The sequence below is a fragment of the Ambystoma mexicanum genome, chromosome 3q (genome assembly GCF_040938575.1).
Source record: "Ambystoma mexicanum isolate Mex_15411 chromosome 3q, UKY_AmexF1_1, whole genome shotgun sequence".
Lineage (NCBI taxonomy): Eukaryota > Metazoa > Chordata > Amphibia > Caudata > Ambystomatidae > Ambystoma > Ambystoma mexicanum.
The window spans coordinates 244,196,446-244,221,818 of record NC_090926.1 but is presented as its reverse complement, the minus strand read 5'-3'; the positions used below and the strand labels follow the sequence as shown (position 1 = coordinate 244,221,818).

Sequence of the window (25,373 nt, the reverse complement as noted above, 5' to 3'; positions counted from 1 at the left end):
ATAAAAAAAGTCCCTCCCTGCGGACATTCCACACCAAAAACCCTCTGAATCAATCCATGCCACATTATGTACAAATCGAGAGAAGCATTTTACTCAAGTCCATTGTTGCTCGACAAGAAATTAGTCGATGTTTAACATCTTGCATCATGCCTGAATAATAGAGATCATCACATAATACATCCTTCCCATGTCCTTAAATTCTTTATTCTCTGTCCTCCATCTGGCATCCGGAAAATGCCTTATATAAGGTAGGACAAAACCCAGTGGTTTGTCAGCGACATGGAAATTCTTAAAAATCTTCATATCACTGAATTTGGCCTTATTTAATATCCAGTCATTTTTCATTATATATTTTTCAATTTCATTATATATTTTTCAAAGACCGTACATTGCCAATACATTTCAGACTTCTTGTTGAAGCAGGGAAAGCGCCTCATTGGTACCCTGTCCCATTAGAAGCCCTATGTAACATATAGTTTTCTCCTTTGGGCATATAATTGATCTATACACCATGACCTTTCTGCAATCCACATAAACCTGTAAAGATTTGAAGCCCAACTCATAATGCAGGCTAGACATCGGTAAGGACATGGGGAGGCTCAAGGCCTTTTTTCCAGATGAGTCCTTCCATTCTAACCCAGTTACCCTTAGAAGCCATATGCTCAATTTTAATGCCATACATCAATACCGCAATTACTTTCCCCTAATAGAACTTAAGAAGAGGCAGTAACGAAAATCTACAGTAAGAGTAGAGTATCTTTTTCTTTTGACAAATCAATTGATGTCACTTCCCCTCAATATCTGCCTCAAAAACTTGTACCAAATGTTAAGAATGTTAAGAGTGCAGTCAATAAATACTGGTATTGACTGCATTGTGATTACGTCCTGTGTTTAGAAACAGACAGGGAAACAACAATGCAATTTCCAGGCAAGATTGTGTTTCATCAAGACACTTCCTGTATGGCACAACCTGTTTCTTTCCCGCAACATGCTATTTAACACAAGAAAGAGAAAGATTAAAATATTGGAAAATGCTTTCATCTTCTTATAGGGAAACAGTTAACTTTTACATGACGCCCAATGCATGGTCATGTTAAACTTGTTCCAGTTAAACCAAGTTGCAATAAATTAAAATATTACAAAATAATATCACATTTGATTTACTTACTCAATTTGTCTGTTTACTTTACTCATTCTCAAAGCACCATTTTTTTTTACTTCACAATGAAAACTCCAAAACATGTATTGCTAGTACCACCATGTGCTAATAGCCTTATAGACCTCAGGAGGAGAAACTATCAGGTATGATAATGACCCTTCCCCATCTTATGCCATGAGGCTAACAGGTCATTATCCCACATTAGGGACTACTCCATTTATCTATAAGGCTATAATAACACATGCAAATGACCTGCCAAAAAACACATTCAGAATATTTATGCAGCGTTTTTAGCACAAGATTAAGGGCCAACTTCCATGCATCCATCCAAATGGTTCGTCCTTATCTTAAATCCAAGATATTTCATTTCTTTTACAACCGGAAGACAATGATTATTCAATTTCCATTAAAAATCCAAACTCTTTTTTTTAAAAAATGATGGAGAGCCATAACAGATGTTTTAGATGTTTTAGATGGGTTAATGATCAAATCATTTAATATCCCATACTTTGCAAAGGCTGTGATCAGGCATGGGAGGCCTGCGGCAGGATGATGTAATAAAATTATGTCATCCGCGTAAGCCATCCAATTGATTTTACACACACCAATCGGCGGACTTGCTAAGGTGTAAGAATTTAGACTAACCGATAGATCTGCCAAGAACAGGTTAAAAAAGCAGTTTGCGATCTTGCCTTATTCCTTTCTCAGTCGGTATGGATGTTCATGAGTGACCATGAGAAATCAACCTTTGTTGTTTTTTTGTGGAGGTGGATAATGATGGATAAAAGTCAGACTGGGATTCCTCAGTCTTTTAATTTTTGCTAAAGTTTACCACGTTTGATTGTGTCAAACTCATTTGATGAGTCTATTCACACACCAAGTTTCAAACTTGAGACAGAGATCATACAAATCTCTGCAGTGGATGTTCAACACACTGAGCTATGTTACCAGCATTATTCGGCATTATAATGTATGTCCCCTTATATGCACACATCTGAACACACTACACTGTCAACAGTTTACATATGGAAACCGAGTTCATGATTTTCAGAATTGCATCCTGTGGGACCATATGAATATTAAACATTGGGACCAATTAAAATCCATAATGAATCATGTATGACATCATCTTGTGGGAGATTAAATGGGCCAATCTTTCTAGGTGGTTTCAATCAAAAGGAATGGTTTAAACCCGTTCAGAGCACGACGGGTGTTACCTCTTGATTGTTCCAGGCGGATCATGAAAATAGCATGATCTGCCACATCGAAAGCAGTTCTATGTGATTTTAACGAATCGGAAAAGAAAGAATGAATTTGTACTGAACCCAAAACAACGAAAAAAATACTGATTTATTTGGGGGGGTTCCAACCCTTCCATTCCCCCATGTTTAAAACCCCATCCCAAACCCCTCCCCACCAGCCTTAACCCCTTACCCCACTCCCACATATATATATATATATATTTTTAAATCAGTATTTGTTTGTTGTTTTCTATTCGCTTAAAATTGATTGTTTATTTAGTATTCAGTAAAATCACTGGATACCATTGAAAGCTACCGATAGATACAGAAGGATTAGGGCACAAACTTACACTGGCCTCTGGGGGACAGCAATTACTCCCTAACCACATGAGTGGTGTCCGTCTCTCTCTCTCTCTCTGGGCAGACACCTGACTGATAAGAGTTGATGCTGTTCAGTGTGGTTTGTTAGCTGAGCCGTCCTCATCATTTCCAGGGTTTTTGCAGCACAAGAATGTACATAAATGGTTTGGTACAGTACCCATTCTCAACAGCTGTAATATCAGCTGATGCGAGACTTGATGCCAAAAGAGAAAATAACTTCACCTCTCTATTCTCTCCATGGTGTGGCACTAAAAAGACACAGTGCTGCCAATGCGAAGTCCTAGTGCAGGGTGATGTATGGGACTGTAAGAAAGCTCATTCAAGCTTCTGCTGGCTTCACTTCCTCAGTGCTGGATTGACAAGTGCATATGGCGTGGTCTGAATGAGAAGCAGACATGAGAGCTGAGTTTGAATACCTCCTCTGCCAGTGCCCCGTTGTATTTGGCCTTGTATATTCACAATTGTATTTATTACAGATTTAAAGAAGTAAAATAAGCACCCTGGTCTTAAAGGCAGTATGCAACTAATCTCGCGCCTTGGATGTTCAAGTAAAACAGTTGAGCGCAGACTAACCATTCCTAATCCACGTTGATAAACACATTTCAAAACCCACCTACCATCCAACAATACCAATTTATTCTTATTTTATTAGAACAGGTCCTACAGTACCAAATTGAGACCACTCAATGGCTTGATTATTGGCATTTATATTTTAATTATATGTCTTATTTTGTTGCTTTTCTTGATCTTGTACTTCTTAAGCGTTCAAGCTGCCCTCCATCCGCTCGCCCCCAGCCGTTAACACCTGACAAAAAAGAGGTCCCATGTGTCAAAGTGCAAGGTGCGAACAGTGGCAGTATTAAACACTCTACAGGAGGTAAACATCTCCAGAAAAACTGCCACCAAATTCCAAAATTGAAGATACTGTGAGAAATTATAAAAGGGGTCTGCTATGTTATGGGCTTCAGTCATAATGTAATCCTTGGGTGGCACTGTGGCTGGGATGGTTCTGGAACCACACCTGGTTCAGGAATCATAGGAGCTCGAGAACCGCCCTGAGGAGATGTGCATCCACCTGGGGGCTCTCGGTTAATAAAGACTTATGGCTCATCTAACAATTGTGCCCATAAGTCATTTCATGACATTTGGCAACAAGGATTAGTTCTTCAAGGAGAGCCCCCAGCATTGACGTTGGAGCACATATGTGGTCCTCCAGAGCCGGCCGCTTTATCTATATGTCTGAGGCATCCCAAAGAAGGAAAATATCGCCGGTGTGGGAAGACTAGAGAAGAGCATATCCACCTTGCAAGCACCAAAATATTACCAAAGTACTGTTTATTAGTCAAGTGCAGCAAGATAGAACTTTGATACTAACGTTTATGTTTACTCCCACATCATATGAAGGTGCCCACGCAATCACCAATAGCTGTTGAATGCAGAGGAAAGGACCTTAAAAAACGTCCTTAACGTGGCAGCCATATTGGTAACTACTGTAAGGGTTACTAGAGTAACCGCACGCCGCGGTCTACAAACGTGTTGGGAACCGGGAATTTCGGACATGGTAAGCACGATTAGCGCTGCTTATAAGTGGACACAATAATTGCTTATGAAGGGGGAGCGCACAGATGAGCAAGTGCATGTGTGTCCAACATAAAAACAAGGAACAAAAGAAAGACATTCAACAGCAGGAAAAAGGAATCAGCAAATGACTCAAATCATCCAGGGCTATAATCATTTAATAATCACCACTGTGCCCCAACACCATGCAACATATTCCAGCACCAGTCCAATTCCTCCCAAGCCCTGGGAATCCTGTCAGTCCATGGGAACAATGGATAGATGGTTTTCAAGTTTACTTAAGGGCAATTGGTGTGGCCAAATTTAACAACGATTTTAAAGAGGCTACCTTATTGAACGGTATAGGCACAGTGGCCCTTCGGACATTCCTCACACTGCTAGACCAAAATGACACAGAAGGTGGCTCAGGAGATTCAACGGTGCAGGTAGCAGCAGAAGATACGAAAGTGCCTTAAATAAGCTGTCTAAAAACTTTGGGAACAAGATCAACATTGTCCTTGAAAGATATCGGTTCTTCTCCAGACGCCAATATAAAGGCGAATCCATCAATGCCTACAGAGCAGCCTTGAGGGGTTTGATTTCTACGTGCAAGTTCACAGGGGTTGCTGATGAATACCTCAGAGAACAATTAGTTTTGCATGTAGCAGATCCCAGCATACAGCAAAGATTATGGCAGGCACAAGACCCTCCTTTAGAACAGGCAGTGGAAATTGCCAGTACGATGGAACTAGGAGAAGTTTATGAAAGAGGTGCAGAGCAATGAAGAGGTCAAAGAGATTAAATATGTCCAAGGTGAGAATAATGAGGACAATGAGGAGACTCTAATAGCCATGGTAAAGAAAATGACTGCAAATAATTTTAGAGCTAATTCGAAAAAAGATAGGGAACCAGTTAATAGATTTCAAGCTTGATGTCAAAAATGTGGCCAGAACAGACACACAAGTATTGGAATGCCCGGTTTACGCGGCTGAAAGTAATAAGTGTAGCTATATGGGGCATTTTGGCAAAGTTTGTAGGAATACCAGAGGTAGAGGTGTACCTCATTTCGTCAATTGAGCACAGAATGAAAGTGATCACATTTTAAATAATACTGGCATCAAGGTGTTGGAAGAAACTGGTGGTCAGAGGAGTTTATTATGTTATGTTATGTTTTGTTATGTTATGTTACTTGGCATTTATATAGCGCTCTTTATATCATTGGTATGACCTCAAAGTGCTGGTAGGTTGAACGCCCTCGGTAACCGTAGTTCTGGTCAGTAGAGAGAGATAGTGTCATAGGGTGTGTAGGTGCACCAGTTATGGGTGCAGCTGATGCAATTGCTGGGTGGTATCTGCATCCTAGCATTAGATGTGGTGCTAGAGATATCAGTTGGATGTGTGCAGTCTGTTGGGTGGACACCCAGACTGGGCTCTGGCTGCGTTAGGCCTGAAGGACACATATGTGAGCAACTAGGCCGGATAGTGCTCGGCTAGCTGTGATTTATTAGGGTGATGAGGTGTTCCTGGGGTCGTATTTGTATGTGAATAGCTATGCCAAATTTATCAGGGGTACAGCTGTGTTCTAGTTGAATGATGGTGTATAGTAGAGAGTAAGCGTAGTGAACTTTTTGTCATCAATTGATATTGCTGATGACTTTGGGGAAGAAGATCAAATTCTAACCCTCACATCAAGATAAAAAAATAAAGGGCTATGGGTGTTTATGTACATCAATGAGGTGCCGCTACAAGTAATGGTGGACCCTGGATCACCCTATACTATTGTAGATGTTGGGACTTATATTACAGATTTAAAGGGTAAACCTGAGGAGCTATGATGTACCAGTGTGAGAGCCATGGGGTAGGGTAAAACTCCAATTAACATCATTGGATATAGCTGGGTGCACTTGCGTTCTTAAGGCAGGGGAACATTTTGTAAGTTGTATGTGGCAGAAAATGAGTCATCTGTTATAGGGTGGTGGGAACAGGTGACCTTGCAAATTAAGATACACACTGGTGAGAACATCCCCATTTTGAGCATATCTGAGGATACTTGTGATACAAAAGAAAAATCTAGCAAAACGTTTTACTCAAGTGTTTAATGAGTCAATTGGGGTATTAAAAGGTTTCAAACATAGAATCATTCTAAGGAAAGGTGCAAAGCATGTTGCACACAAAGTAAGAAATATTCCCATAGGCACAAGAGAAGCTCTGCAGAAAGAACTGAACAAGCTATGTGAACAAGATGTTGAACCGATTGAGAGCTCAGAGTGGCTTTCCCCGATTGTGATTGTACGCAAACCAGATAGGTCCATCAGAATGTGCATATATTTAAGGGAGTTGAACATGAACATTTGGATAGATAGGCATCCCTTGCCAAATATTGGAGAGTTACTAACAACCATGAGCCCAGCAACATTTTTCACAACTCTCGATTTGTCCTCAGCATATCATCAGGTCAAGTTAGATGAAGAATCAAAGCACCTCACTTTGCTTGTCACACCATGGGAGCTTTCAGGTACAAAATAATGCCTTTTGGGTTAGCCTCAGCAGCAGCAGTATTTCAAAGACATATGCATCAATTATTTGGCGGTCTTAAAGGTGTTTATTATTTTCAAGACAACATTTTAATTTCGGCTATGACAGAAGAAGAACATAATGCTAAGTTACTAGGAGTATTGAAAGTTATACAAGAGAAAGGGCTCACTCTGAATATAGAGAAATGTAAGATCAAGAGGAATGAGGTTACGTATTTGGGACATCTCATAAATTCTGATGGAATTAGACCAAAGAAAGATCTCGTAGACACTATCTTGAATATCCCTGAATCATCTAACAAAGACCAGCTGCAACGTTTTTTAGGACTAACAGAGCATTACTCAAAATTCATATCTCATTACTCGGAAAAAATAAAATACATGAGGGATGTTATGAGAAAATCTATAAAGTTTGAGTGGTCAAAGGAGTACAAGTATGAGTTTGAACAAATGAAAGTTTACATAAACAAAGCACCAACATGGAATATGTTTGATTGCAAAGCTCGAAATGTGATCTCGTTGGACGCCAGTAAGGTTGGGTTAGGGGGTGTCCTAAAACAAATTCAGGGAGGTAAAACAGTGCCTGTTGCATTTGCTTCGAGAATACTAAGAGGAACAGAAAAGAACTACTCCACAATTGAAAGGGAGGCACTGGGGGTGAAGTGGATATTTGAACATTTCAGGAGACTCATTCGGGGTTTGCCAATTGAGTTAAAGACAGATCATATACCATTGATCCATGTCCTAAACTCCAAGAGCCTGCATCTGGTGTCACCTAGGATACAGAGGTGGATACTAGATATTATGCAGTATAATGTCAGTGTAAGATACACTACAGGCAGGTCAAATGCAGAGGCCAATTGTTTTTCAAGATTGCCCTGGGATTGTGGTGATTATAAAGATGAATCCTATAATGACCAAAACACAGAAACTCTCATTGCATCTGTAAATCCGACCATATCAAAAAGTGTCTCAGACAAGCTGTTCTATGTGAGTGGAAGGAATCCAATCAGTAGCAAGATGTACAGCCAGGTCAGTTAAAGACTGTTCAGCAAGCACTGTTACCGATAAAGTAATAAATGTGAGCGCTACACCCCTACAGCCGGTTGAAATCCCAAAGTCTGTTTGGACTAAATTAGCCATATGCATTACGGGACCAAATGAAATCCTGGATAACCAGAAAATGTAAATCATCGTCCTATTGGATTATACATCCAAATGGGTGGAGTGCGGCAATGTGGAAGGAGCTGTTACCGCAAAAATAGTAAAGTTTCTGGAAGAGGTGTTTAATAGGGAAGAGGCCCCTTTGGAAATACTCTCGGATAATGAGGTCCAGTTCATGTCAATGGAGGTAAAGTCCTTCATGAAGGAAAGAGCTATAGAGCACAAAACCACTTTCTTATATGACCCAATGTTTAATGGCCTTGTAGAGAGGATGAATGGTTTTGTGAAGTGCATCATTCAGCTGGCTATTGCCAATGCCTTGCTGTGGAGGGATACCTTAAAAGAAGCTTTAACACTTATAGGATGACTCCACATTCAGTCACTGAAGAGGAGCCCTTTACAATGATGAGGGGAACAACAGTGTCCAATAGACTTAGACCTTCTTGGCAGGTATCAAGTACCCACAAACAAATCGACATTGGTGATATAGTGAACAGAGTGAAAGAAAGGCAAGCCAAGTACAAAGAATATTATGACACAAATAAAAAGGTGCCAGAGAGCAAGATTAAATACAGTGACTGGATTTGTGTGAGGGAGCCCAAAAGTGCTGAAAGGAGAATCCAAATGTAGGTCTCCCCAAAGAGTAGTGAAGTCTTCAGGAAAATCTGTGTTACTGGAAGATGGCAAAAGATGGTCATGTGTCGATGTTGTACTGTTGGAGAGGGATATTCAGTTGGAGGATGATAGTAGCGTGAGAAAGTCAGAAGTGACTGGCAGAAGGCCCAAAGACTTTCTGGATGGAGAGGGCATGTCAAGGAAAAACAGAAGAATCATACAGAACTTCAAGAAGGACTTTATTACTAAACGTTGCAACCTGCTGATCCTATCGTGACAGTGCTTCAGCATGGCACCTCTGCACCCTGGTGCTGTGTGCTGTCCATTTCCATATCCTTTGCCATTATCCGTTTTGGGTGTCAGTATTGCTTTGGCAGTTCTCGTTTCGTTTTTATATTTCCTTTTTTCTTCCTCCTTGCTGTCCTCTTTTCTTTTATCATTTCTCTCCTTTCTCCAGTTATGAGTGTGTTGTGTATAGGGGAAGATGTTATGTTATGGGCTTCAGTCATGATGTAATCCTCGGGTAGCACCCTCGCTAGTATGGTATTGGAACCACACCTGGTTCTGGAACGATAGGAGCTGGAGAATCGCCCTGAGGAGATGTGCACCCACCTGGGGGCTCTCGGTTAATAAAGACTTATGGCTCATCTAACAATTGTGTCCATAAGTCATTTCATGACAGGGTCCCAAACCGTTGTGCACATTTCAATAAAGTTGTCACAATGAAAAGACACCATTGTGATTATTATTATTTTACTCAAAAACAATATTCGTTGTCAAAAAGTTCTGAACCTTTCATCACAGAAGTAATTATTTCAAGCTGTCCCTCTGTGTCTTGATACACAGAGGCTATCTCCAGTTAGCAGCCAGTGCAGAGAAATTGCATTTATATGGCAGTGTGCAACTTGTGACTCTCCTGATGTTTTGGATTGAAACTCTCATGATCCCTCACTATTGACAATGCTGTTTAGGGCTGATGAGAGTTGTGCTACAAAACATGTGGCAAACCAGTAGTTGTAGATCCCTGATCAATGTGTGTGTTATGCGGGATCACTTTAAAAAGGGTGGAAGAGTCTTGTGGCAGGGCTTTAGGATGAAACACATGATATTTGTCCCCGATTGTAAACAATACCTGTAAAAAACAGTCTTCCACAGATGATGAATCTTTCTAGAGACATGTTGGTTACAAGGGGTGACCACCAACAGTGTTTGATCACACCCACTCTCTTTAATCTGTATTTGGCAGATCTATGGGAGGAAGCTAGGGAATGTGGGAGTATGCCCCCAGATGGTTGGACCTACAACTAGGATGCATCACCTACGCCGACGATGTAGTCCTGGTGGATTATACCCCCACAGGACTGCAGCACTGCTTGATGGGGCTAATGAATTATCTGGCAACTAACCATCTCACAGTCAGTCCAGCCAAATTCTATGTCATGAGGTGCACCAAGAGGAAAAACAGATTAGCTATACATGGAAAATCAATGATTCACTGATTAGGAAGGTTGAGTGCATTCGATACTTGGGTTTCTCTGTCTCCTATAAACAGAAAAAAAGAATTGAAGAAACCGAGATGGAAGGGAAAGACGAAGTGGGTTTTTTGCTAGAAAGGGCATTTAAATGCAGCCTGTGGGAATTCTCTCTGTTACCTCTAGAAGAGTTTTATAGGGCAAAGATATCCACAATTGATTTGTATAGGTGCGAACTGATGCACTGTAGGAGCAGGACGTTTTTCAGCAACTTGGAAGGGAGAATCTTGAGGAGAGTGCTGGAGCTTCCTATCTCAGTCCCGGTTAGTCTGATAACATTAGAGCTGGGGCTGGTGTCCTGGTGGGCGCAGCTGATGAAGCGTAGTCTTACCCTCTTTTTTAAGATGTCTAGAGCAAAGTGGACGCACATTTATTATTACCTTGATATCACTATGGGCAAGGGAGTAAATCCCTTCCTATCCAAATTCAAGAAAAGGTGTGAGTATTTCATGGAACAGTTAGGGTTGCGGGGGCCAGTATTGGATGAGATACTAAAAACAAAGGTCAGAAGATGGGATAATGCAACAGATCTACAAGATATAGGACAAATAAAAAGGTACAGTGGACAAGAACTACTGTTTCTTCCGACGAGGGAGGTCAGACTGTATGTAAACAAAATTCCCTCGGCTAAACTTATAGATTGGTATTTCAAGTTCAGATTTAATTGCTTGCCGCCTTTAGAAGTTGTTGGGCCCTAATTGGGCATTCCCTCTGAGTCACGTGCTTGCAGATTGTGTGGAGAGGAAACAGAGTCGCTGAAGCATCCGGATATGTATTGTCCTAGGTTGATGGAGAGAAGGAACACAACTTTTGAACCCTTCATTAATTCCCCCATGTGACATTATTGCCACAGATTTATGGCACAGGCTTATGACGACTGTCCATCTGTCACTTACGCTGTCACTTGTAAAACTTCTGGCTATCATTTTTAGTAGACTTGAGGAGGTGATGACGGGAGCACAGGCTGAGCTAGAGAAGTTTAAGGCAAATTAGGTAAGGTGGTGACATCATATGCATCTCACTGTTCAGGCTAGCACAACTAGAAGCCACAGTATAAGATGCTCTGCACCCTATTGCATTGTACTGCTTCAAACTGAATTTTGATTGGCAATACCGCAAAATGAATAGGCACAACGAGAAAGCCAGTATGTGTCTTTTATGTTCTGTCTCTCTTTCCATTCTTGTCTCTTTTTATCTTCTTTGTCTTCCTTCTCTGGGAACTGTATTGTGTTGCAGTATTTTATTTTATTACTAGGGAAATGGGCTTGTATATGTGTCATAATGTAAAAGTACTTTGTGTACTATAAACATTTTAACAAAATACAAATAATAATAATAATAATAATAATAATAATAATAATAATAATAATAATAATAATAATAATAATAATTATAATAATTAGGGCTCCCAGTTTGCCTTTTTTATGGATGTGTAAACATTAATACAGATGGAAATTAACTTGTTTCCTCTCAGTTTTAACATTTCAAAGTGAAAAAAATGTGAAATACACTTCTTCCAATGCTGTCAGTGAGGCTTTCCTTACCAATGCCGCACAACCGGCAGAATGGAAAATGCTCTTAACATTTTTAGGCAGAGCTGTAACCTGAGCAGGGCCTCCTGACGGACTAGCAAATACATTTACTTCACAGTTTGTTTTCTGCACTGGGTTTGTAACGTGCAACCCATTCCTCTGCAGATCATCTGTGAGTGGGGAATGGATGGTCGAGATTACCATTGTCCACCTGTAGGGATTCAGGTTTTTTTTTTACAACTTTATTTAACTTTACACACAGGTTAACCAGTTACATTTGCAACATTTAGTTTCAGTGAACATAATACATGTATTGGCCAATTTTACATTACATTTACGTCAACAGAGGCAGGTAAATCTGCCAGATATTGCTTGTACCGTGCCCATATATTCCTAGGTTTAGAGGGGGTCATTACTGAGTCTATATACAATTTTTCGGTGTCGTTAGCCCACAACATGTCACTGTTCCAGTCCTCTACTTTTGGCGGCCGAGCGTTTTTCCACCTCATCAATATAACCCTTTTTGCCAACAGCAGACTTAAATTGAGCAGTTTTCACCAAGTTGGGTTCATTTTCCCAATCGCACCTAATATACACAACTGCAGTGTCCATTGACCGGTTGGTCCGCCATCTTATCTAGAGCTCCACAGACCCCGGCCCAGCATTGACTCAGTTCTACACAGTCCCACAGCATATGGTATATGTTAGCATTTTCAGAGTTACATCTTGGGCGATTGCCAGAGAGAGCAGGGTATGGACGCTTGAGTTTCACTGGCGTGTAGTGGGTTCTATGGATAATTTTATAGTGGATCAATTTGAATCTAGAGTTGCATGATATCAGCTTAGTCAGTGCACAGATCTGGGACCAATCCTGTTCTTCTACCGGCTGGTCCAGATCCCGCTCCCAACCGGCCTTTGCAGCGTGGGGTGGTTTTGGGCGTGTTTGCATTATAGTTTTGTAGAGAGTGGAGGCCGTGACCTTCTGAGTCCCCCCCCCGTGAATATGTAACCAAGACCCACGTTTATTTCGGGTTCATTCGGGAATGATGGGTAAATCTGTTGTGTGGTTGCTGCAACCTTGTCGAACTGCTGTCTTTGTGTGTTTGTGTTTCCTACTGTGTCTTTAATCTCATCCCACTTCAAAAAGTGTTTATCCCGAAACATCTGTCCCCATTGTGTGATGCCTCTGGCAGTCCAGTGCATTGCCACGCACTGTCCATGGGGAAGGGTGTGTGGGGGTCGCCCCATATTGGCATGCTCGGGTGGTATAGTTTGCTGGCTCCAAACATACCATTTATTTTGGCCCATGCAGTGATTGTGACATTGGATGTATGTATAGTGTTATATTGTTTAGGTGTGGCCCTGGTGATTTTCTGTAGGGCCAGTATCGCCTCCTGTTCCCTCGCAGGAGGGTGTGGGGGGCCAGGGTTGAGGAAGCATGTTGCCCAGTCGGCAGCATACTGTGCCTGCGCTGCCAGGTAATACAATTCCACGTCGGGAGCCATTAGGCCGCCTCTGGGATACGTATCTGTCAGCACCCTCCAGCTCAGCCTCGAGTGGCCTCCCCATACAAACGCTATGCAAGCACTATTAATTCTGGAGAATAGAGCGCGACCCGGCCACACCGGTAATGTACTGAACAGGTAGAAAGGCTTAGGCAAAATGATCATTTTAATTAATGCTATCCTCTCCATCATTGATATAGGACAGTTCGGGACAGTTGAGCGGATCTGGCGACAGCAGCACCCAGGTAAACAATGTGTAATGGGCTCCATATGAGGCCGTGGAGGTTTTGGGGCTGCATGGTGGCATCTGTGAGCGGGAATATCTCCGACTTATTGGGATTTAGGCGAAGACCTGAATATTCGCCGAACTCTTTCACTGCAGCCAGCACCTTGTCCAATGTGCGGTCTGGGTTCTTCAGGTGTAATAAAATATCATCTGCATAAAGCGTTATAATATGTGGTTTACCTTCAAGCCATATCCCGAATGTGCTATAACGGAATCTAAGTATGTCCGCAAGGGGTTCAATAACCAGGGCGAAGAGTAGCGGGGAGAGTGGGCAGCCCTGCCCGGTGCCCCCCAGTAGTTCAAGAATGTCCGTGAAAGACCCGTTAATTCTGATCTTAGCGTATGGCCGCATGTAAAGAATTTGGATCCACTTTATGAAGTTTGGGCCAAATCCATAGTTTCGTAACACCCCAAACAGGAATGGCCATGAGACAGTGTCGAATGCTTTCCGCATGTCTAAGGAGACCGCTATTCCTTTGGTTTCTGGGGGTATCGTGGCAATGATTTGGTGGCATCTCCTTATATTAGTTGCCGTAGATCTGCCCAATATAAACCCAGCCTGATCTTCATGTATCATATATGGCATCAGTGGTGTAAGCCTTGTTGCTATTATTTTGGCCAGGATCTTGGCATCAGTGTTTATTAGGGATAGAGGTCGGTATGACCCACAGTCCCCGGGGATTCCCTGATTTCAGCAGGAGTGTAATTATAGCTTCCCTGGTGGTTTCGGAGAGTTCTCCTGCATCCAGTGCCTCCATCCATACAGCGTGGAGCCTGGGAACCAGTTCACTACTAAACTCTTTATAGAACTCAGCACTTAGCCTGTCTGAACCCGGCACTTTACCGTTGGGGAGAGCTTTTATTGCATCAAGTATTTCAGGTTCGGTGATGGGTGCCTCCAGTGATTCCCTAGTGGTATCCGCTAGTAGGGTTGTGGGTATCTGGGCTAGGTAGCTCTCAATCTCGGCATCTTTTACAGTGCTTTGCAGGGAGTATAGGTCTTGAGTATAGGTCTTTATAATAAGCATTGAAGATCTCTCTCAGTTTGTCTTGGTCGGTGGATACAGTGCCATCAGGCATCTGTAGGCAGGGTATGGTTGTGGGGCCATTCTCTACACGTACTGTTCTTGCTAATATTATCCCCGGGCGTTCCCCTTCCCCATATCTACGGGCTGCAGCTGGTCGATCAAAGTATCTGACCTCTTGTTCTGCGGTCTCGGTGTATTCGTCTAATTTGGTCTTTAATTCAGAGCTGAGCTGGGGTGACGGGGAGGATGCGTACTGTGATTGCAGGGATGATATTTGAGATTCTAGTGTAATTAACGTATTCCTAATGTCTTTGAGGATTCCGCCCTCCTTGGATATTGAGTGACCTCTGATGCAGACTTTGAACACCTGCCATAGCATAGACTGGGTCAAGACAGAGTGTTCATTGTTATCGAAGTAGTCTTGTATATATTGTTTCATCGAGTTGTTATAAACCAGGTCTTTCAAGGCCGCAGGCTTGAATCACCAAGGTGGTCTGGAGATGACCCGACCAGGGATTCTTAGTGTCAGCTGTATCGGTGAGTGGTCTGAGTATGTTCCTGGGTGTATATGGGAGTCTGTGACCCATGCCATGCTGTCTCCATCTATTAGCCATAAATCTATCCTGGAGTGCATGTCATGGACTGTGGAGTAATAGGTGTATTCCCTACTGATAGGATTCAATGTCCTCCAGGCGTCTTTTAGTTGTAGATCCACCATATGTAGGTGTATTGCTTGCGCGGGATTCAGATGGTTGAACTTGAAGGTCAATTGGTGATAAATTCACAATTGAACGTCCACTCTTTACACTCTTTGGCTGCCCAATCTGTGCCTCTTCCCAAAACAATTTCGAAGTGAATCACAAAGTAAAACCTCTGTTCATATTAGTCTTCATGGTCATTTTAAGCATACAGACTGGGCAGTTGCGGATTAGCATTACGATTGTAATCGCGCTTTAGCACTCTACTCCACATGTGGATGACTATTTATAAAATTTAAAGTGGTCTAGTTAGCAAAACGTGCTATCATTTTGGGCAGCATCTTGGCTCTGGATCCTGTAAGAGGGATGGAAGGACCAGTTAAGATTTGAAATCTCAAGTATTCGTGAGTGTAGATTTGGGCCCAATGTGTTCTTGTTTAACCACCCAATTGTAATGGGTTTAATGGAAATGCATTGGCATCAGCTTTATGTGGCCCAACTGCTTTGTTTTGCAACCAAGTAGCACCATCCCTCTGTGTCTGAATGTGGTAATTTGGTGATGATGACACCCGTTATTAGCTAGTGCTTAGAAGTAGGAGAAATGTGTCTATGAAATGCATGATTTACTGAACACATTAAAAGTAGCAATGGTGGTCTGGATTAAATCCTTGGGCCCATTTGATTTTGGGCTCACCCAGTTGATGAGATGATCATCCCATTGATGGAACTCACGACAGATTCAAATCCTGTTCCCCAGTCTACGCCAAATTCACCAGGAAGTCTCTCAATTCCACAGAGAACAATTGGCATCTAAATGCCTATGTATTACGTTATCTTGGATTTATATAGTTCCTACTGCCATAGTTCATGAGGTTGAAGCACTTTTGCCTATCACAGAGGCAAAAGAGGAATGTGACAGAAAATGTAGGAGTGGTAGGGAGGTGCAAAGTCAAAGTAGATAGGATGGATCAGGACGAGTAATAGATAAGGTGCTCTCACAAAGGCATGAGAGGCAAAAGGTGCGAGCACTATGCGTACAATTGGACCAAATTTATAGTGGGACTCACCTGTATTCTATGGGCGTAGTGCCAAAAGGAGAGCTAGCTGGAGGAGAGGTGCTCGCTGTGCCAGGGGGTATGTCTGGAATCTACTCACTGTATGGCAAGCTGCGGCATGTTGAAGCCATGCCCAAGAAAACACAGGCAGCAAATCCCTTCTACTTACATCGTAGGGGCCCAACAAAATGTGGCAGCTGTTGGAAGACTGACATCCGAATTTGTCAATTTTGCAACCGCTCCCTTAAAAGCAAGCAAGAAAACCATTGATCAGTGAGGCACTTTTGCCTGTCAGAGAGGCAACAGAGGCGTTAACAGAAAAGGACTACTTGTTCACACTTTCCTATCATCACAGCACACTTGTGGCCAGAGTGAATGTAGGGGTGCCTCCTCCCCCTGTTAAATGGCAAGAATCGACCTAGTGGTACAATGCTAAAAAGTGCCCCCAAAGGCTGTGCTTGGCAAGCAATGAAGATAGAATGCGGCCAAACCGACATCAAGGTCTGTGGACGATGTGGATGATTTAGCTGATGAAAACAGAGATGTAGAAACTGTGCTTTCAGGTATTGGAGCTGGCCGGGCCCTTGGGGTCAGTATGCTGCTTCTTCACCAGAGCTGTGATGACCGTTGAAGTGTAGTCCTCGATGAACCGCCCCTTTGCTGAGTGAGGGGATTATGAGAGCAATGATCAATGGGACAGTCAGAGGGAGGCTTAGGTTGCCACCTTGGCATTGCATGCATCCATGACTGCGCATGAGGGTCGGAAAGGTATGAGCACCTTGGCACAAGCAGGCATCATTTGCCACTGTCCTTCCACCCCACTCCACTCATTCCACAGCAGAAGCCCAAATATAAACCATTCACTGCAGCGTTTCGCCACACGTGCCCACGTGATGTCCAAGCAGCGTGTCACAGTCTAGCAGCCACTGCTGCCTTCCACGCGCTCATCATGACTAACCCTTCTTGTGCAGCGCTACCCTAGCCCATGCAGTTGCCGCTTTTCACTGTGGCCCTTCACCTGGTAATAATGCGGCCACACTTCATAGCAGTCCTCCCAGGCTTCCTGTTCATTACAGTTCTTCTGCTATAATTCACCGTTGATGCATCACTCCCCTCCCTTCTCCCCTCTGTGAGGACAGCTGACATGCAAGCTCTCTCCTCTGACAAGGAGCCAGCCTGCACATTGCACAATTGACTCCAGGAAGGGACATCTCCGCCCTTTAACTTTCCCAGATTGCAAGGAATAGGGTCATAGGAACAGCTTTTCTTACAGCCTTTAGAAGAGGAGAGAATCTAGAAGGATACACTGTATAAATCCCTGATTCCATCTGCATCCTTGAAAGTCACTCTTTCGACACCTGTACACCCGGTTACCCAGGTGTTCACACCGCAGACATCCTGTGGCCGCCCTCATTCGCCCGAACCCAAGCAATGCAGCGTCCTCCAGTGTTTACTCTCTTCGTGGGGTTATGGGTCCCAAGTGATGATCTCATTCTCTGAATCTTTGCTGTTAATCTTGGACATCCCCCAGACTTACCCATTGGTTGTTGAAGTTCCCTGTTATAACCGCTGGGGCAAATGATCGAGCGGGATTCATGGAGCAGCCTGTGTAGTAGATCTAGGAAAAAAGATGGTATCATTAAAACTGAGAGGTTTCATAACGGAAAGTAATTTATTAAATGTACATTTAATGTAAGAATGTTACTCCTTCAATGGCTACAGGTCTATCTGCCCCCCAAAAAACATGCTTCTAAACCCTTAAGACCTCTCTACCGCCATCCACAAAGGCACTTTGACTTCACTGCTATAAATGACTTCTCACCCATAAGACCCCCATGGGCACTCTGACTGTATCACCATATATGATCTTCTGCTCTTGACGTGTAATATTCCTTTAGTGATCTCCTGACGCCCCACGGCTGTACTCTTATCTTTAGTACCCATTATTCATCAGCGCTCACGGGACCTTTGACCCTTTACTGGGATTCAATTTATCAGCATATACAAGTGCCACTCCCCTGGACTCTGCTCTAGGTAAGCCTTTCACAGATGTTTTTAAGTCCATAAAAAGCCAAAGCAATTGGAAAAGTAAAACTCAGGAAGTTTACAGGTTCCATAACTTGTAATTTCACAGAGTTTAAAACCAGAATTTCGATTGTAGATTCTCTGAATTATTCTTAACAGGCTGATGGAATATGCATTTTCCTTGAACATCTCCCAGAGTCCTTTCCGCCGCTCCCTGTGACCATATGGGGACTATGAGGATAGCTCAGGGGCAACACAGGTTCAATCCCCAGGTCTGCGCTTAGAAACCTCTGGGTATTAAGCTAATTTTAAATAACCAATTATAATTGTGGCAATTTACTGTTCCGTTTTGTTCTCACGGTAGGAAAACAGAATGCAGGACAACGATGCCTCTAAGTTCTTTATGTCCAGAATATTTCATGATTTCTAGATTGGTAAGCATTGCACGCCTCGCCCAGAAGGTTAAGCAAAGCTCTGCCCGCAGAGATGATTCTGTGGCATCAGAACACGGGGGCACCTAAAGCAGTGCCAGCCTCTGTGGAACTGTTGAGGATTGAACTTTTGTGTGACCATGCGGCAGAGGTTGAAATCATGCTGCAGGAGTGAATTGTGTTTACCAGGAGCAGCAGGTAGGATTAGTTGAGTGTTTCATACAATGACATACCCCAAGCAGATGCCCCAGTGTCACTGAAAGGCCGATGGACAGAGCCGGGAATCCAGTGTTACCAGTTCTGCGTTCATCAGTTGAGGCTAAAATACAGAGCGCCAGCTGCAGGGTAAGGAACACCTCCATCGCTGTGGCCTTTCCCGCTGTCGTGTCGTTGAACAACTGTGAAAAGACAGAAAACAGAATAGGAATCATGTCACCAGAAACATGGCGAGGGGGGAGGTGTGGGGGGGGCGTGTTCATCAGTGAAATCAGGTATGCACCCCCCAGGGGCCCAGAATCCAAAGGCCCAAAAAGTGTTTGAGGGCAGGTGGAGCACTTTCTAATCCCTTCCTAATTTAGGATCTTCAATTAAGCACTAGCATGAAATGAGAACACTTTTTTTAGGATGCATTTCTTTGCCCTGAGGGCACTCAAATAATTACACTGAGTGCATGATTTGGCCCTGACACCAGAACTGTCATCATGTTCATGAGAACACACACATCACGAGACCAGGTCAGTTAAGTTGTTGATTTACGCCAGAGCATGGAAGTGCAGACAGCCACCTGGCCTCCAGCTGTGGACAACAGATGGGTGGGAATTAAGGATGTTCAAACCACCCAAAGTGATGTTCAGGCCCTTAAAACCTGCTTCTCTATTTTCGAGGAAATTCAGAGTGTTTAGAGGCAAGGCTGATGGCCCTGAAATCTCGAAAGCTCTCCCTTCTGGTGTCCAAACTAAAAGTCCGTTTGTGTCAGCTGGAGAGAATTAAGCAGATTTTTGGGCCCAAAAGGCACGATTGGGGTACTTTGCAGGTCCCAATAACCCAGTACAGCAGCGGAGTGAATAAATGACCTGCTTCAGATATCTCTGGGTACCTGTATATCAGACATGTAATTGCGGGCTTAAAGAATTTTACCATTCACCCATCTGAAGTCGCTAATAATAACATCGCATCTTGATATGGTACTTCATGCAAGATTCCTGTCGCTTCGAAGCACTCTGATAATATGTGTTGTTATTACCAAATGTAGGGGCCTGCAATGAATTTACCATACTCCGACGAATTGATGGCTTAGTCGGCCCACCCTGTAATTAAACCTTTGACTTCAAGTCCCCCACAGAGATTTGTGGCAAGCATTTAATTGACTAGCCTACCTTACAGGCTGCCATCTATCTCAGCACTGACATCCTCATGTTGCTTGCTGCTGATGCACAGGACAGCCATGATGTTCCGCTGCATAAACATATTCAGATCGCTCTTGGGATTGGCAGAGTGTGGGGCTCCCAAAGTGGATCTGGAACTCCATGTAAGCCTGTCCCCCAGAATGTGTCTGGATATTGTGTGCCTGCAGAAACCAGGGGCAATCCATTGCAATGAATGTGCAGTGCTGACCACCTGTTTACTATGATGGCTGCCATAGCAGGTCTCTGGCCCGCCAATGTGCACACCACAGAGATCACCATGGATGCACCACGCGTGGGTCATGAAGGGCATGGAAACGCAGGCGGATCCCTGGTGCAGCAACCTTCCACCAAATGGATGCAGTGGATGCTTGATGCATCAGCACATTGTGCAGAGATTGACCAGGCAAAGGGGAAAGAGCGTGGCCGCGCAGACTATCTAGTGCGCTATTTCTTACAATGAAACTGCCACCATCCGATTGAGGTTGTGCGTTGGGAAAATATATCTGTTATTGCTCCAAGATGCATGTGCATTCATGGTTTCCGCTAAGATTTCAATCAGGAAGGGGAAGTCAGTGACATGAAAACCACAGAGTTGGGACCATCATCTCTGCAAGTCGTCATTGGAGCACAAGAGGATGCTTTAACCCTGTTGTTAGGAATCGTATTATATAATCATTATTTTACATATCAATTTAATTGTTCATGTATAATGCACTTAATACCAAGAAGAGTTCTCTAAGTGCAAGATCGGGATTCGAAGCTACTCTGCCTCTCTTGGTTTGTTTGCCAGACAAACACGTTGCCCCTGAGCTATACTTACTCCAACAAGCGGTATATGTTGAACGCCAGGAGCATCAATGGGAGAAATGGATAGCTTAATCCTGGCCAATGCACTCATATATAAGTTTGAAAAAAAACATGTTTTGCATAGTACACCATGGGAAAAGCATTTGAAAGCCTGGTATGATATAAGGCAACACATTTCAGAACTAACGAGGTTCACAGAAAATGCTGTACGAACAGGGCTCAGTTCGAGGGTACAAGTGGGGGGACGGAGTCCACCCACTTTTTTTAGAGGGTGGACTCAGTGCCCCCCTGCTAAAATGAGAAACGTTGAATGTCCTCTTTGAATTTATGAATTTAAGCCGATCTCGGGATCGAATAAGATTGGCCGGCCAGACACTTCACCACTGCACTATATAACATGATGAAAAATAAAAAACAACTAAAAAAAGAAATGTCCCATTTTGGTACTGCAAGATCCAGGGAAAACATTTCTATTGGTTCTTGTTGTTTACAACATGCAAACCTTTTAACGTTTTCAGAAACAATATCACAAGAAAATATCCTCTCTTGGTTTTGTGTGTGTGTGTTGATTTTATAAAAGGCAAATGCCATTCGTCCTGTGGAATTTGTGTGGTTATGCAACGGCAATTTAATGAAATGTGCACATTTCACCTTGATATGCTCATTTCTGGTCACATCACATCCCATTCAATTTGTTGATGAGTCCCCCCACTTTAAATTTTAGAACTTGACCCCTGTGTGGGAATGTTTCCTCCACGTAAATTCATTAGGCAAACTGATTCAATTCACAACCAAGCTGGGTTAAACCATTGTACAATGCTCGATGTTAACATCAGAACAAAAGGCAGGTTTGGTGGGGGCAAGGGGCAGGGTGGTTCTCCACAAAGAAATGTGCTTAAATAATGGGTTAAAAAGGTGTTTTTTTTAAGTGCACTTCCTTGAAGAATTGTGTAAAACGTTACACAATGTACATTCGGCACTGCAGGGTAGGACATACAAAATTCAATAGATGCAAGTCACCAGCACTGCACTGAAGCATTTTCCAGTGCATTTTCAGCATGCCTGTACCTGCACCATATGCTAGCACTTCCGTTCTAAGGACACGTTTGTGTTGGCTTTGCCCAATAAGGCCAGTACATGTTCCTAACTTTGTTCAATAAGGCAAGTACTGGCAGCCACTGCAAGAACACTGGTACCACCGTCACTGTTGAAACGCATCTGTTGGCTAAACCCAGAAATGGCAGCATTTGGCAATGTAAGAACACTTCTGCAGGCTGTGCAAACTGCCCAGTACCGCTGAATTGCCCTATAAAACACATGTGCATGTTGTAAGGCCTACCCCACTCCCTCATCAAACACAAGTCAGGGATACCTGCCTCGCACAATGGAAACTAAATACACATACACATACACACCCACAGTCATTCATGCAGACACACTCTGTCACTGGGTATTACCAAAATTGACCTTTTCAAATTAGCTTTTGTCCTAATTGACCTAATAATAATGTCCTGATTAACCTTCACACAATTGACCTTTACCTTTATTTTAGTTCTTGTATATAGGTGTGGGGTGGGTTTGAGATAATAAATAATATAAGGGGATTGGGTGGGGGGGTTGTGTTTTTTTTTGGATTGGGTGCTGGGTTGCAGGGATTTCCCCCTGCATATATCTCCTAATTGACCTTTTAAATTAGATTAATTCTCCCGCGATCAATTCTCCTGCGATCAATTGTGAGAAGGTCAATTCCTATACATCCTGTCAATGAGTCACGCATGCTCACAACCTCATTCAAAGAAATTCTCTCTTACACAGACACACCACAAACACTCATACATTATCTTACACATTCATACACATTTCTTCAAATCCGTATCTTCAGGCCTTGGTGGTGACATCTCCTTCGAACATGCAATCTGCAGAGGGCCAGACAGCATGTCAGTGGTAACGATACTCCCTTCATCCCCCTCTCTCCCTGCTCAGGAATCTGTCTGGGGATGTTAGTCATCATTCTGATGCAGAAAGAGGGGTGAAAGGCCTTCACATTCTCAAAGATGCTGATGGATTTCCAGCCCTCTAAACGGACTATGAAGGCTGTGTCTCCCAAAAGCCTTTCACGGGGCTGTACATGAGTCAGTGTAAGGCACGGATAGCATTCAGCCCTGGCCCATGTACACCCCTACCAAAGGCATTAGCAACATCATCAGTCTTAGTACTTGCGTAGCATGTAAATATTTTTAGATTATTGGCCAATGCAAAAATAATATTTTCATTATGGAGTAAATGTAAGGCATGCACTCCCTAATGCAAATTTGTAAAATAATTTGTAAAATAATTCCTTCCAGCAAGGGCAGTTATCAGGTCCCAGAGGGTTTTATATTGGAGGGGTGTGGCACCTTAGTGCCTCCTATTGGCAAACCTCTCCTACCACTATCAGAGAAACAGAGAGCCAGCAATGAAGAGGGTGAATAACTACAGTTTGATTCTATGCGGATGAAGTTTAAAGAAAGAGAATATTCAGAACAAGAAATCTAATCAGCTCAACATCAAGAAATCACGCGTATAAGACAAGAATAATTTACCAGAATTGCTAGACATGCAACTTTTTACATTTTTCTCAACATTGCCAATATTTGCTTACCAAGGCATACACAATTTAAGAAACTATGGGCCTCATCAGGGATTGGGCAGAGCTGTGAAAATGCGCGGTAGCGCTATTACTACCACATTACCACTTTGCCCAATCCTGAGTTTGGGCGAAGAGTGGGGGGTTTACCTCCAGCTTTTTGCTTGAGGTAAATACCTCCCCTTTCTGCCCATCTTTGGCGCTTTTCCCACCAGCACTATTACCACCAGCTGTAAAGCACCGAAAAACCCTGTAGAGTCCTACGAACTCCGAATAAATGGGCATCAACAGTGCCACCATATCTAGGGATCCGGCACAAATTGCACTTTTGTGTATCTCTGCACATTTACGATCGGGATACCGCACCACTTGTGATGAGGCCCCATGTGATTAAAACTGAACAACAAACTAAGGACAGCCAAGGAACACTAAGCGCAAAGAAATTCCAGCCAATCCATGATTAAGAAACATTAATTGCAATAACATTTTTAAAGGCAACATAGTTTAAATTCCAAGAACAGGGGGGAAAAGGGAATTGAAAATTATATTACCTTCCATTCCACAACCTTATCTACAGTATCTCCTGTGCTTGTGGTAAATGTATTGTGGGGCAAGCTTGGTGGAAAGCGAAATTGCTATTGTATGAAAACCGTTTGGATAATTAGAACTCAAAATGCAAAATTAACACTGGCAAGATGGTTTCATTTTGAAAAACATCAAACGAGACTCCAAATACTGGGAAACATGAAAAGATCTAACAAAGGAGGAGCCATGAATCACATTTTAGCACACAGAGAAGCCTATTGCAACAATTGCATGGATGCAATAATTCCTGTGGGTACGAATGAAGATTGTGATTTACATTTTGTAGATCGCAGACTTTGAAAAAAACCTCAGGTAGCTAGGCATGAGACACTGCTTGCAGGTAATGTATAAAATGAGTCACCTAACACATAATCAAAAATAGAAGTACAGCAGATTACTTTTTATTTGTATTATTTGTAATTTGCATCACAGAACACATCATAATTGTTATAATATCTCTTATCAGGATTTATTAACTTTAACAGTTCTGTTAAAATTCCCACATTTATATCTCTTTAATTGATTATGTATAAGAGAGGATACTGATGTATATCAGCATTAGTCTTATTCAATATTCAACATAGAGGAAAACCATATGGATCCAAGCTCATCTTCAGTCCATCACTTATTGTAAAGAGAGGGGAAGGATGGCATTTGTTTAAAGATGATATCAATGCATGACCAAAGGCAGAAACAAATGATAGACATTATCATTAAAATATTAGCCCTCTGCTAATTTGAACCAATTTTTGAGAGCAGTTGATACTATAGAAGACACATTGATCTATCGTTATGATGAAATCTCATCATGACTCGGTATAGAAAGAGAATACAAACGCCATAACAATCTTGGGTTAACATGTTCAGTAGATAATATAGAAGGACATGGGACTACAATCTACGATGACTTAATTTGGTGAATCAGTATATTAATAGGAGAACAGGAGAATCGCAGGTGTCAAGAACACCATGCACAGTGAGAATGGCATTATGATGTGTAGACGTGCTAGAAAAGCGTGTGCCGCTAACAGATACCAACTTGGGAGAGAACAGGTAGATGGTACATGCTATGCATTTATTCTGAGTTCTGCTTAATAAATGTCAGTGTAGATATGTTTAAAGTATTACTCAATATTGTATATCAAGAGGATGCACCAAGAAAATAAGAAGAACATTATTTTCCATGAAACTCAATGAAGCAAAATG

At 42.6% G+C, this 25,373-nt stretch overlaps 1 protein-coding gene across 1 annotated transcript in view; it reads right to left on the bottom strand.

Annotated features, from left to right (window-relative positions):
• LOC138582396 (aquaporin-2-like) overlaps positions 1 to 25,373 on the bottom strand; it is a 111,278-nt gene that overhangs the window by 3,863 nt on the left and 82,042 nt on the right. Inside the window, exons 2-3 of the mRNA XM_069653662.1 lie at positions 18,977 to 19,141; positions 17,825 to 17,905 (exon numbers count right to left, since the gene is read on the bottom strand). Of these exons, the coding sequence (XP_069509763.1) occupies positions 17,825 to 17,905; positions 18,977 to 19,141 (246 nt within the window). The remainder of the gene's footprint in view (positions 1 to 17,824; positions 17,906 to 18,976; positions 19,142 to 25,373) is intronic.